General features: G+C 40.4%; 1 protein-coding gene across 1 annotated transcript; it reads right to left on the reverse strand.

The window, feature by feature from the left end:
* Positions 1-2,926: 2,926 nt before the first annotated feature.
* On the reverse strand, positions 2,927-5,250 carry gadd45aa (growth arrest and DNA-damage-inducible, alpha, a). Its single transcript, XM_049599082.1, has 4 exons — positions 5,090-5,250; positions 4,417-4,518; positions 4,071-4,290; positions 2,927-3,781 (listed from the first exon to the last, which is right to left on the reverse strand). The coding sequence occupies exons 1-4, from the start codon at positions 5,179-5,181 to the stop codon at positions 3,668-3,670; spliced, it is 528 nt and encodes a 175-aa protein (XP_049455039.1). The 5' UTR covers positions 5,182-5,250; the 3' UTR covers positions 2,927-3,667.
* Positions 5,251-14,781: the final 9,531 nt, after the last annotated feature.

A 14,781-nucleotide genomic window follows, 5' to 3' on the forward strand; every position in this document is an offset into this window, starting at 1 on the left:
AGTCAGCGTCACACCCTACAGTCACACGCCACGCAACCTTTCACACAGTGCCAACTGAAACCACAGAGACCCAGAAGCTTTGACTGTGGCAGGGGAACACTTTAATTCAAGTGCCTGTCATTAGCTGTTATAATGTATTAGTGTTTATCTGTGTAACTGCTGTGCATCGTGTTGTCTTTGCCATTAGACGTCATTAGTAATGTTTGGATTACATGAAGGCGTGCACGGTGACCTCATTCAGCATACCTAATAAACTTAATTATCTTTAATATGCTGTCGCTATGGCAGGGAAATAGACTGTTGACTGGTAGGTGCATTGAGTTTGCATTTAAAGGGGACCTGTTACGTTCATTTTCAGGTTCATACTTTCTATTAGAACATGTTTACATACTTAAAGGGATAGTGCACCCAAAAATGAAAATTCAGCCATTATCTACTCACCCATATGCTGATGGAGGCTCAGGTGAAGTTTTAGAGTCCTCACAACACTTGCGGAGATCCAAGGGGAGCGGGGGTAGCAACACAACTCCACCTAATGGAGGCATACAGTGCCCCAGATTCAAACGTCCAAAAACACATAATTGAAACCACAAAATATCTCCATACTGCTCGTCCGTAGTGATCCAAGTGTCCTGAAGCCCCGACATAAAAAGTTGTTTGGAAAAACGTCATTTAAACTTTGTTTTTAGCCTCATTGTAGCCTGTAGCTCTAACTGCCTGTCTGTGGACCGCGCTCTTGTGTGTACACTTGCGTGCGAGACCAGCAAAAGCACGTGAACACACATGAACGCGGTGCCCATGTCTCACGATTTCACGCAAGCGCGCACACGTGAGCGCGGTCCACAGACAGGCAGTTAGAGCTACAGGCTACAATGAGGCTAAAAACAGATCAACAGTTCAAATGACGTTTTTCCGAACAACTTTTTTATGTCAGGGCTTCAGGACACTTGGATCACTACGGACGAGCAGTATGGAGATATTTCGTGGTTTCAATTATGTGTTTTTGGATGTTTGAATCTGGGATGCCATAATCCTCCATTAGGTGGAGTTGTGCTGCTACCCCCTCTCCCCTTGGATCTCTGCAAGTGTTGTGAGGACTCTAAAACTACACCTGAGCCTCCCTCGGCATATGGGTGAGTAGATAATGGCTGAATTTTCATTTTTGGACTATCCCGTTAATGGTCAAATATTACTTAATTTCCCTCATGCTGTCAGTGCTGAAACATCTTCACCACGCCCACCTGATAAATGAAGCCAACGTAGATGTACCGAAAAATGCAGTTCAGCTAATGGCCACTTGAGGCTGGCTCCAAATTGGAGTCAATCCCATTTGACCCTCATGATAAAATGCCCAAATTTACAACAGAAATAAACATGTTGCAGGCTGGTACAAAAAAGAGTTTGGGTGTCTTTGGCTAATTTTAAAATCAATACAAACTGTACAGGGTGTAAATTTTTATATAAGTCATCCATTTACATTTTCTAAAAGCTTAAAGTTATGCATATCTATGGGCGTGGCCACTTGAGTGACGGGCTGTCTGTGAGCATTGCCACAGTCTAAGTCAGCTCCACCCTGTCGTCCAAATATGGTCACTACCGGCTCTAGAAAAATCAAGATGGTGACGGCTAAAATGTCTGCTTCAAGATGTGAGTCCACGGGCCTTTCCAAAACCAGACCCTACCCACTCCCACTCCGACATGGAGTGTTACTCTGTTTGTAGTCCCTTTCCCAGCTGAATGAAGCACCCTCTATCAAGGTGTAGGGGATTATTACTTTACAAGCTTTGGGACAAACTGGAAAGAGAAACTGTCGAAGCTATTCGTAACTATGGAGAAAAATAAACTTAATCCAATTTTATGTTCTTTCTATGTATTTGTAGCACTTTATTATATAGATCTTGTCCTGTTCAGAGTTTCAAGTTGCCGGTACATCTGCGTGTCATGTTTAAGTTATGCATCAATACACCTGAGCAAATTTCTCCTATGTGATAACCTACTTGGCAATAAACCAGATTTTTATTCTGATGTCTTTGAAAGAAAACAAAACAGGCCTAAAGAAAATGAGAACAGGCATATAAAATGACAGCACAATGGGTTTAATTCAGCACTATTAAATACTGTCACATGAACTCACTCACATGAGGAGCTGAACTGGGTTGTGTAACTCAAGGACAGCCTCTGCCCTCCCTCTTCTTGTGATCATGACTCTGCACTTTCAGCGGGGATTGCCTGCCTTACATCAGCCCAGTGACATCACTGACATTCTACTCCAGAGAGATCACCTGTGTATGTGTGTGTGTTGGATGCTGTTGGTAAAGGTGTGGAGGGGCGGAGCGGTCCAAACCGGCTTGCACAACTGATTGCATGCCATGGCCTCCTTTACAAAATTTTCTAAGACTTTCCAGTCATGTGCTTTGCAGTAAACTACAGCACATATTCTGGTCCCGAGGGCAGAGGCAGCTGCTGACACAAATAGCATGAACACACTTGATGTTACCATGTTGTTTCAATAATACACACGCAGCTCTATGTAATGTAATCCAATATGAGAATAATAGGTCATGTGTGTCCATGCTGCGTCTTTGACCATGCTGCAGATGTCACATGCTTCTTTTTTAGGAAGTCAGCTGGTGAAAATGCAAACTGTCCAACAAATCACTGAGAATCAGTGAAAAGGGAACCTGTGTGGATGAATGAACATGTTCCTGCTGACTGAGGCAGAAGCCTGTGCAGAGAGAGCGCTGAGGATTATTGTTCTCTTCAGCTCAGAGATGGCACTGAGGCCACAGAGGCCAGCATGACCCCTGTGATCTGCACGTGACTCCTCTTTACAACTGCTAGGGGTCAGAATTCAGCTCGGCTTTGCTAAAATTTCCAGAAATGGAAAAAAAAAGAAAAAAAGAAAAAAAAAAGAAACCACATGCAGTTCTGACTTCCAAAAAATACGTTTTATTGACAGCAATACATATCAGATTTTTGCAAATAGATAAGGTAAAAAAATGAAACATAAATACACTTAAATATCATTAGAAATAACTTAAATTGTAACAAAAGAATTATTTTACTTGTGGCAAAAAAACCAGCTGGCATAGAAACACTAAACACACAGAATGTCTTCACTGGATGTGTAGCCCTTCCCTTTTTAAATTAGGACAATAGCAACGTCAACATTAACAATTTTAATCAAATAAGTGAAATTGCAAAAAGGTCCAGTGTTTCAACAAGTGCTTTGTTTCTGCAGAGAGAGGCCGAGGCCTTGGTCCACTCAACATCTCCATATTCTGGTTTCTCCCCACTTCTCTGACACGTCACAGAGGCCTCACCAAACATACATGATATAATCCTTCTGCACAGTGTCCGGCTTCACATTAAAAAGCACACATGCTTTTGTACATTTCCACCTCATGACGACACAAGTGCCTCGCTGTCTTATCTCAGTTGCCAAGGCTGACAGACGCAACTCCCAACAGTCCTGTCCAAAGTGGAAAGTCATTCCCCGGCTCTTTTTTTTCTTCTTTTAAATACATCCCGTGTAGACAGCCGGGTCTCTTTTTTTCATCAGCAGTGCTTTGGAATTTGATCTCTGGGTGGTTATGTGTCCATCAGGGTTCACACCACTCCTGCTGTGCAGATACAAGTCCTTCGCAGGGTCTTTGCTGCTGAAAGTTCATCGTTCGGGCAGGTTGATGATGGGCACCCACTGGTCCATACAGCGACTCTCTCTGCAGAATCGGTTCACTTTGCTCAAAGCAGGATCTTTCCATGATGTGGAATGTGGGCTCTGAAAACGAATAACAAGAGAACAAATGATCTAAATGCACATGTATCCAAATTAAAAATAGCCCCTCTCTCTCTCTGTGCAAATACTAGGTATTTCCCCCTGCTGAAATTCTTAGGAAGTCATATGAGGGAGGAGCTACATACTTGTTTACCAATTGCACAAGAACAAGTACCGGCAAGTTTCCCGGAGTAAAAATTTCAGTCACATGTGCATGACTAAACACTTTGTAATAAATCAAAGTATGATAAGATTTACTTTAAACCACATGGCTTCATGAGAAGATACTTACAGTCACCAGGACACAGTGCAGGTCCATAGGTTCACCCCCGCTCTGTTTGCCTCCGCTGCCCAGTATTTCAGCCAGGCGCCGGGTGTTGTTGACTCTCAGGATGTTGATGTCATTCTCACAGCAGAAAGCTTGAATGAGGGTGAAGTGGATCTGCAGGGCCACATCTTTGACATCTTCGTCATCAGTGGCGAGGATGCACAAGACCACATTATCAGGGTCCCTGGAGAGGAAAGGAAATAGATCCTTTTAGTCTATGTGTAAATAAAGCCTGTTGGACACTAGTCAAGCAGTGAGTGTGCATGGTCTCCAACAACTGTCAGAGTAACTTTAACAACCTTGTACTTACACATTAAGTGACTTGGCAGCCTCGTAGACTCCCACTGTGATGCAGCCTTGTGGTAAGGCAGATGTGAGGACTTCTTCCAAAGCTTTCGCCACGGAATCCATTCTGCAACACAAATAAATTCACGTTAACATCGGTTTCCAGCTGCACCTCTGTCCTTTTCTTCATGCTAACGTTAGCCGGACTAGCTAACTAGCTAACCACCCGGCGTCGTCTCGAGCGCAACTGACAGATGTGTACAGGTTAGTTTCGCCTCGTAAAAACCGAAATGTTACCAAGTTTGCGGTTGAAATTATTTTTGGCAGCTGTGTAAGAGTAAACCGGCATATTTAAGACTGTCGTGTCGAGTATCTTATTACTTTTTGCTCACCGTTAGCAGCGCTGTTTGTAAGCTAGTTATCTAAGTGTCTCGCGACTTAACAGCAGTTAGCTAACCGGTTAACTGCTGTATGTTATATATGTGTCTGTCGTCTGCTTTAACTTTGCTTTGACTCAAAGTAAAAACAGATACAGATTTGAAATTATCTTTATCGTGCATTAATACAGTTGATGCATGTAATACTGCTGCACACATTCATATGACAGCGATAATAAGCGGAGCAGGTCGACACCGGTAAGTAACGTTACATGCATCAGTGCAGAACAACTGGAATCAGCCAAAATCCATATTATTTACCTTTCCTGAGAATAATCCCCACTTAGTTCCTCAAATGTCATGTTGTACATAAAATCCAAATCCACTTTAGGGCAAAGGGAGCAGTGGTACATGCGAACTATCCTCGTATCTTCTCGACACACACTTTATCTGTAGTCCACTGTGCTGCAACTGAGAGATAAATCTGGCAGCTTCACATTAAGACAGTCCGGGACAATGCGAGTCAGGAGGATATTTGCATAGCTGTGATCATTGGTGCTATGCTAAATATCTGGGTGTGCTCTCGAGTGGGATTGGACGGAGACACAGCGGCGAGGCGTGTCTGTCTCCAGCCGGGTTACTACCGTAACTGCAGCAGCTGCCTGATGGCCTCTAACATCTGAACTACAGTGTAAATCTAATCGGTACTGACTGCAACACACATCTATTGACTATTATAATAACTAAAGCACGTCTGTAACGTCAGATACACTTGTGAGCATCTAACACCTCCAAACCCTGCACAAAGACACGCCTAACTTCACTACAGTAACAATCTCTGGTGATGTCAGCTCAACCTGAGCATCAACATGAATCTACTTTTTAAATAAACTCCTCAGAGTGAATAAATTCTGCCCAAACGGAGCATTAAACGCAGTAATGAATGAATAGCGTGTTGCAGGACTCACCCTCGCTGCCGGACAGGACACTACAGGTCTCAGGACAACTGCATGGCAACGGGACGCTTCCGAGGAAAGCTGCGCTCTGATTGGTCCGCTGTGGAGCGTGCGAAAACACACCGAAACCGCGCGCGAGATCCAAAGGACTGGCGCGGAAAGGCAGGAATGTGGAGCCAACATCAAACCACAGGAACACAGGGGTGTAATTATAGGCAGTCGAGACAGGGCGGCTGCAGTGGGGCCCCTGAGGTGAGGGGGCCCATACAGAGAGAGTGGACAGTAATGTGTTGGACAGAAAACAGACCATTACATGTAATTCAGATTGAAGAAGAGCTCGTTAAATCTGAGAAAGTGGCATCATATATGTTTGAATAAAAAAGGTACTCTATTCTATCTAGATTCACAATTTATGGAAAGATGTTATAAAATGTTTGTCAGAGATGTTTAATACCAAGGTCCTGTTAAATGACAAACTCTGTGTGTGTGTACAAGGAATAAACCCACAGGACTTTATACAAACATCCAAACAGACTTAAGAGGGATTTATACTTGTCTGTCAGCTCTATACAGAGCCTACACCGTTGTGAGCATTTATACTTGTGCGGTGGTGTGTCTGTGTCCCTCTGTAGTTACACCTCCAAACCACTGGTTGGCGGTGGGGTTTCTGTGAAGTGCTGTAAAGTTTAGTTGACTCAAAACACACATTAAACATGACGTAATAGCAATAGTGTCAAACAGGTACACAAATCAGCTTCACTATAACTCGCAGCATTCACAGACAAAGCACTTGTCTTTATCTGGACACATTTTCCCCACAAATACAACATGCTAATGTTATTAGCACAAGCCTATGGCATTTTACGTTGTTTAAATTAGCCTAGCGACTAGCAGACTTTTCCATCTTTCATATGAAGCCAGGGACAACAGCAACATTCAACAAAGGTAACGTTACAAAATTCGGTTTCATCACAACTCACAAGGTTCACTGACAAAACAACTGTCTTAAACTAAACACGTTTTCCAAACAAATATAAGATGCTAACGTTATTAGCACAAGCCTATGGCATTTTACATTGTATAAATTAGCCTGGCGATGAGTAGATTTCCTCTACTCATATGAAGCCAGGATAAATCACACACAAGATTTAAAATGCTATTTTGTGGAGGCTTTATTGTCTTCACTATTTATTGTTTCTTATCTGTGAAATAAAAGTAAATAAAGGGTTTCAGCTTACAAAAATGGACAGGAGGTCTGCGTGTAGTTACATGTCTGGGGAGGTGCATGTCAGGCTATGGTGTTGATTGATTGCAGAAGTATAAATTCCACATAAGACTTTGAACTTCCCCAAACCAGGAGAGCTATTGCATTATGTTGGAAGCAAAGGGTGTGTTCCAAATCACTTACTTTTACTTTTTATTTTTTGTATGTACTGCAGCTGCCCTTAAAAAGTAGGTACTGTTGCATGCAGTATGCACACAATTTTTCTCTTAACATTACACCCTGAACTTTGACCTTTTTGCTTATAACCATTACCTTGGAGATAAAACAAACGCCACTCACTGAGTTTGCCAAACAAACACCATTTTTTCCCCACAATATTTACATATTGTTGTTTTAATGTAAATACTAAAGCACTTCTGGTTCTGCTGGTGGTGGGAGCACTTCCTTATTTTGTCTGGTCCCTAATAATCCAGCCTCAGTGATGAACATGAGTAAAAAATAAATACATTTAAAAAATAACATGAGATAGGAAACATTTTCATGACTCCACACAGCAGGTTCAGGCACTGCTAAGGTTAAAGCATCTTAAAAACAGAATATATACATTATCACATCTGTAAGCATAACAAAATATATAGGTATTAAATACTTTATACACCAATATAAACAGTAACATGTATAGAGACAAAAATAGTCACAAGTTCATTACAGGGGGACAAGTTGCAATGAAAATTGAAATACAACAATATCACATGAGGGCATGAAATCAGAGGAAGGGTCACGTGTCTTGTGACTGGAGACAGCAGCTTAAATAGATTTCCTAATTGTCTCGTCTGTATCTAGACAGCTGTTTTTTGACATGAACATTACGACAGAGCTGTTGCACAATTAATATTTTAATCAGTTTTATGTGATTTCGAATTATGGCATTGCAGATTTATGACGTAGTTTGAACTCTGTATCTAATTATCACTCATGTTGCAGCTCATCCTCTCCACGTGATGTAAGTGAAAACTGTACTTAGGATAGATAAGATAAAATAAGATGGATAGATAAGATAGAACTAAATTGCTGTGCAGCAGTTGCAATAGGTTGGAAGAGAGCAGATATAAAGAGTGCAATACACAAAAAGACAAAAATACCATCATATTTGTAAAATGGAGGTGCTAAATATAAAACTAGATAAAAAATAAGGTGCATATAAATATATGCAATATACACAATGCTAAAAACAGGAACAGGATTTCTTGCTTTCAAAGTAATTTCAATAGTAACTGCGCAATGTTTGATTTTATTGCTGCTTCCTGTTCACTGTGAGCGTCAGTTTCCATCTTTTTAAGCAAATTGAGAAGTTACATTTACAATGAGGATGAGATTAGGACTGCAACTAATGATTATTTTCATACTTAATTAATTTTCCAAATATTTGCTTGATTAGGTGATTAATAATTTGGTTTGTACATTAGGAAAAAAACAACACATTCCTGTCACAGCTCCCTACGACCCAAGGCAGTGTCTTGTTTTGTCTGACCATACAGTCCAGAGCTTGAAGATGAATTAAGTTTAAAACAATATCAGGAAAGCAGAAAATACTTTTGAAAACCAATCAGTATTTGGCTTTATGTTTGCTAGTAAAATCAATTAAATGATTGATTGTCAAAGTAGTTACAGATAAATTAGTTAATTGATTTATTCTCTTGACTACATGGATTCAGAGAAGACAATTCATGCACTCTCAGACAAAGAAATGAGTCAGGGAAGTGAAAGGAGGCCATGCTGTGGATGTTATGGGATGTTATGCTGCCCCCTGGTGGCTGCAGTATTAAAAACTAACAAAAGTTGCAAATGATTTTAATTATTACTCAATTATAAGAATATTAATAATTAACTTTATTTATATCGCATCTTTCAAAACACAGTTACAAAGTGCTTTACAAAACTGAATAAAAGTAAAAACAATAACAACAGAATACACATAACAGAATAAAAACGTGATAATAAAGCAGGTAAAATCATCAAAAGGCAGTTTTAAACAAGCAGGTTTTCAGAGGTGATTTAAAAGGTGAGACTGAGTTTGCAGCCCTGATCTCCTCAGGAAGGTCATTCCAAAGTCAAGGAGCTCTGATTGCAAAGGCTCTGTCACCTTTGCGAAGTTTATCTAGACCTCAGAACAACAAGAAAAGATGCATCTGAGGATCTCAGGGTGCGAGAGGGAACACAGAGTAATAAAAGATCTGTTATATAACGTGGAGCCTCTCTGGGCTTTGTAAGTAATCAATAAAATCTTAAAATCAGATTCTGAAACGGTGGTTCCTCTTCGTTTGCTAACATTCATGTCCTGTTGCTGCATGTCACTGACTCTGCTTCTTCTCCAGAGCACTTTGCGCTCCACTGCCTCACAGGTTCCCCCCTGAACCCCTGCTTCATATGTGGCTCCCAAAATGTAAAAACAAAACCTGCACCCTTTCGGACAGCTGTAGTTACACACTACTGTATGTTCAGTTGATAAAATACAATGCATTATAGTTTAATTATAGAATAATTGTTATACATGTAGATTTAACGACCCAACAGTATAAAAGGTAGTTAATTAGCTTAACTTTGGGCAGCTACAACCTAAAATGTGACTTACACAGCATGACATATGTAACGAGAATCCAATAATATAACATCACACTGACGTTCAGTTGCCTGATGAGTACTTTACTTTGATACTTCAAACATATTTTACTTACTTCTGCACTTCTACTCAAGCACAATTTTGAATACAGGATGTTTAGTTGTAGTGGAGTCATTTTGTCTTGAGATACTGCTACTTCTACTAAAGCAAAAGATCTCAATACTTCCTCCAAAACAGGCTCCTTCTTCTGTTTTTAACTGTAAGATGATAGTAAAAAGTGAAATAAGCGGATTGGGTCAATGTGGGGCCTGTTTGTGTGTGTGTTAGCAATGTGTTTTGCCCGTTTAATGTATTACAAATTTTGTAGAGATGTGTGTGGGTGTGTGTAGGTATTGTATATGTACATATGTGTATGGTTCTTGTTTGGAGGGATCAGTTAACATGGTAATAAGTCTAAATTGGTGGCCAGAGGGAGGCTTAGCCATGACTACGTGACGACCAGATATGTATATATGTACTGTACTGTGTGTTATTTGTCTTAAGCAAAAAAAAGATAATAAAATAAGTGACAGTGAGCATCCTGGTGTGCACTGGGACTTTTTATTTTCCTTGATTCATGTGGATTACCCTGCACCGGCTGGCACCCAGGAGAGAGGCACAGCTGTGCACAGGGTTTCTCCAATCTCCTATTTGACTCTACAATCAGTTCTCAAAATTCACTGTAACAGGTGCTGAACTGATTTTAATTACATATTACACATGTTAACTACCTGAATATGATTTTTACTCTGTGCTTGTGTAAACTACTTTCTTTTGTAACTGATTTAATTTACCACATGGTGGCAGTTAATGAATCTGAACAAGACTGTCCCATCTGTTCCAGGACCCTCCAGTAGAAGGCGGCAGAGATACACCTCACTCACATGAACCACCACCACCCATGTCTGCCTGCTTATTGCACCCTTTTAAGTCTTTAGCTGGTTATTAACTGGACTACAGTAAATTCATCATGTTGATCTGTTCTATACACATGACATCTATTGCACGTCTGTCCGTCCTGGAAGAGGGATCCCTCCTCAGCTGCTCTTCCTGAGGTTTCTACCATTTTTTTCCCAGTTAGAGGGTTTTTGGGGAGTTTTTCCTCATCTGCTGTTAGGGTCCAAGGACAGAGGTCTTTCAATAAAAAATGGTACATTTAAGGCTCTGAGGAGTGAACGGTGAGAACTTTTTGGATGTGTGTGCTGGGCAACAACAATAAACCACAAAGTCATCCGGCTTCTTTGAGTGCCGTGACCCATTTATTTTCACGTGCTCACCTCCCACAGGTAAAACATTGTCCGTCCATAATTCATCTTAAGTTTCCACAGAACAGCTTCAGAGTCCATCACAGATTAGTGTCCATTCATTGCTGCCGCATTTCATGGTCCAAAAACTGTTTGCTTGTCCTGTCACACACCTGTTGCTCATCACCTGTGTTTTACCTTTATTACCTGTGTTACCTGTTCTAGTGCGCCACCCAGTGTACAAACAACACAACTGCATCTATTAACATGAAGTCACTATTAGTTAAACATGAATCAAAACAAATACAAAGAACATTACTGAGGCTCCAACCAATGAAATTGAATTGAATTGAATTGAATTATTAACTCATTAAGTGCTACCTTTCCACATGTAAACCCACATTTGGTCAAGTTCACATTGTATTTATGCACATCTAATCAGAGCATTGGAGAGTGGCAGTTGGGGTCATTGTATTCAACTTACTAAGTATAAAACATGGGATTTCTGTCTTTTAAAGGTCACCATATGGAGACAGTATAGCTGCATACTCTTATGCAGGAGTGCAAGAGTTTACTTTAGTGAAACAAATGAAGGAGGAAGCTTGTGGGCCTGGGAAAATAAAGAAAAACATAACTAATGTCAAATAGAAACTACATGAAGAGGGGACATGCCATGTCTATTTGGAAAATTGTAGTCACTCGTTTGACAGGGCATTTAACAGTGAAGCGAAGCAAAGTAAAACAAAATACAATATTGGGTGATACTGAGGACACGTCAATTTAGAACAGCCTTGATAGCAGCGTATATCTCGTCTATAGCACTTACCATTGAGTGCATTGGTGTAGTGGAGGGTATATGCAGGTATACAGGGTATACCCACCTCTTTTTCCTGCCATTTTCAGTATTCCCACCTATTAGCCAAAAATCCACTAAAATATACACTCAACAGCCATTTTATTCGGTACACCTGTTCAACTGTTCGTTAACGCAAATAGCTAATCAGCCAATCACATGGCAGCAACTCAATACATTTAGGCATGTAGACACGGTCAAGACGACCTGCTGAAGTTCACAGACTTTGAACATGGCACGATTGTTGGTGCCAGACGGGCTGGTCTGATCTACTGGGATTTTCACGCACAACCATCTCTAGGGTTTACCGAGGATGGTCCGATAAAGAGATAATATCCAGTGAGCGTCAGTTCTCCGGGTGAAAATGCCTTGTTGATGCCAGAGGTCAGAGGAGGATGGCCAGACTGGTTCAGTGACTCAAATAACCACTTACAGCTTATTTTCTGCACTAATCCAAAATCCATTTGGAAAATTCCATTGGCTTTTTGATGAGGGAACCAGGGTGATGCTAACTTCCACATAGGCCTACAGAAAAATCCCCGGAGCACTCTATTGTTGTTAATACTACTATTTGTTTCCAGCGCACCCCTTAACGACAGCTTGACAATGGCAATAGCCCCACCGATGGTGCTGACAGGCTAATGGATTTTTTTCATTTTATTTGAACAGAGATACTACTGTTTCACATCATGATGCCAGCCAAATCAAACAACTCAAACTTGGTGGAGTCGGCAGATTCAAAGGTGTGGAGCCAGGCAACAAGCAAGAAAAATACAAATACACATCCACACAGAGCATATTGTGCATGCACACATACTGTACGTACCTACAGGCATGAACGAATGAAATCACAAAACAAATTATTATGTACTATAAAGGGACTGGACAAAATAACAGAAACACTTAACAGTGTAGTGATTCATGGATTCAAGACATTTAATATGCCACCAGTGCATTTCCATACAATAATGAAACCATGGTGATTCTCTTTAAATTGTTTTGATATCATAATAAAAATTAGACCTTTAATTTAGTTGTTCTCCCTTAGTTGCTCTTGTCATGTGTCCCTGTTACAGTGTGTTGCACGTGTGTCCTCTTTGTGGATCAACGAGTTCACAAGTATAAGATAAAAAGATACAGTAAGAAATATTTTGTGTCAGACAGCTATTGATCAGTAAAGACAGATGTCCTTTCACAAGAACATTTCTAAACAGTAAAAGCCTCTATTGTTAATGCCACTGTACATCAAGTAATAACTAAAACTTCTTGTTGTTGCAAAAATGAGCAAGACATACATCTTATACCTCCTTTAAATTACTGGGCATCTCCTCAAAGTGTTAGAAGTGCACATATATTAAAAAAATGTCTCCAAAGTTGAGCAATAATATAGTAAGTGGATTATTTTTTCAACAACAAACATGAAACACACACATAAAAAGGTATAAAACATGATGGTGAAATAGCATTGTTTGTTTGTACAACCCAGATTCTAAAACAGTTGGGACCCTGTATAAAATATACATAAAAACAGAGTGCAATAATTTGCTAATCCTTTTTGACATACAGTGGAGGAAAGAAGTATTCAGCATGTCATTTTTTCCATTAAACATTCTTCCACTGTTGCCATTCATAAATGTAATTTACACCAGATATTGGTATTAACTGGTGAAATGACACTGTCATAAATAATGGTAACATTTTAATTTATTAAAATTATGCACAATTAAGTGGAATGACACTTGAAAAAAGTTTTGAACACACTACCTAAAATGTATTAATACTAATAGAAGCCTTTGTTTTCAATGAACACTTCAAGATGCTTCCTGTATGAAGAAACTCATCTCTCACAGGGTTCAGATGAGATTTTGGCCCATTTTTGAGCCTGGTCTCACTTCCCAAAAACAGTGCTTGGGCAGTGACTTGTGGGGCCAGAAACCAACAAAAAAAGGTCTCCTTTAACGTCAGCATGATACTCAGCTGGTTGCAGTTATAGTTTAACAGCGTCCTGCAGCGTCAGGGGAAAATGCGGCGGGACAAGGACAAAAGATACGTTGGTGACAGTCCGAGTGGGGTGGGCGGGAGAGGTGGTGGATGGGTCCAACAAACACCAAACTTCACACAGGGGAGCGGTGTTTGCGTCCTGTAAGATTATAAAGCCAACCCCTGCTCTTTTTTTCCTAAACCTAACCATGTTTTTGTTGCCTAAACCCGAACATGTGTGTTTGTTGTTGAAGGAAAAAAAATAGCAGCATAGCAGTTTATTTTTAAAGAAACTGTATGTAAACGTTTAATTTCCTGTGAAAACTGAAGTGTCTCTTGAAAGAAGAGAACTTGACACAGTGTCCTAGAACGTCAACAACCATTGCACCCAGGGTACCTTGCACGTTGTACGTGGATGTGGAAAGTCAATATGTGACGAATCTTGAATATTTTGTGGTGCAGGGCGAGCAGGAACCTGACCCTGCTGGGGCCCCATGACAACAACCTCTATTTTGTCTGAGTCTAGCTAAAGACAATTTTTTGACATTCAGCAATGCCACTGAATTGTCAACAACACAGTCATGACAATATTTCACAGTAAAAAAGCCTTGTGTTTACAAATGAAGGGATTCTGTCTGCAGATATGTTGTCAGAGGGCTTTTATTTTGAAAGGAAACAGGAAAGATTGACTTAAAAAGAAATATTTCTATTTTTACATGTCTGTGACAGATACGGACATTGAAACTGTGCTAAAAGGTGAGACCCCTGTTCTGTAGATGTGCTGCGGCTGAGCAGCGGTTGGGCCATGCCTGAGCAGCACTGGCTGTTCTTATCTGTTTACACGGATGCTCAAATAAAAAAACAAGAGCACACCTGCTGCTCATGCAGGCAGTGTTGCCTGGGTATTCGGCTTGGGAGATGCACTCACAATTTAACGTTAACACACAGTCTCTTTCAAAATAAATGAACTACGTCGGTACAACACTGAAAATTGACCTTTATTTTCCTTCAGCAACTAACGCATGTGGTTGGGTTTAGGGAAAAAGAACAGGGTTTGGTTTTAGAAACTTATGGGACCCGAACACCATTCTCAGGT

Source organism: Epinephelus fuscoguttatus, linkage group LG15, assembly GCF_011397635.1.
Source record: "Epinephelus fuscoguttatus linkage group LG15, E.fuscoguttatus.final_Chr_v1".
NCBI classification, from domain to species: Eukaryota; Metazoa; Chordata; class Actinopteri; order Perciformes; family Serranidae; genus Epinephelus; species Epinephelus fuscoguttatus.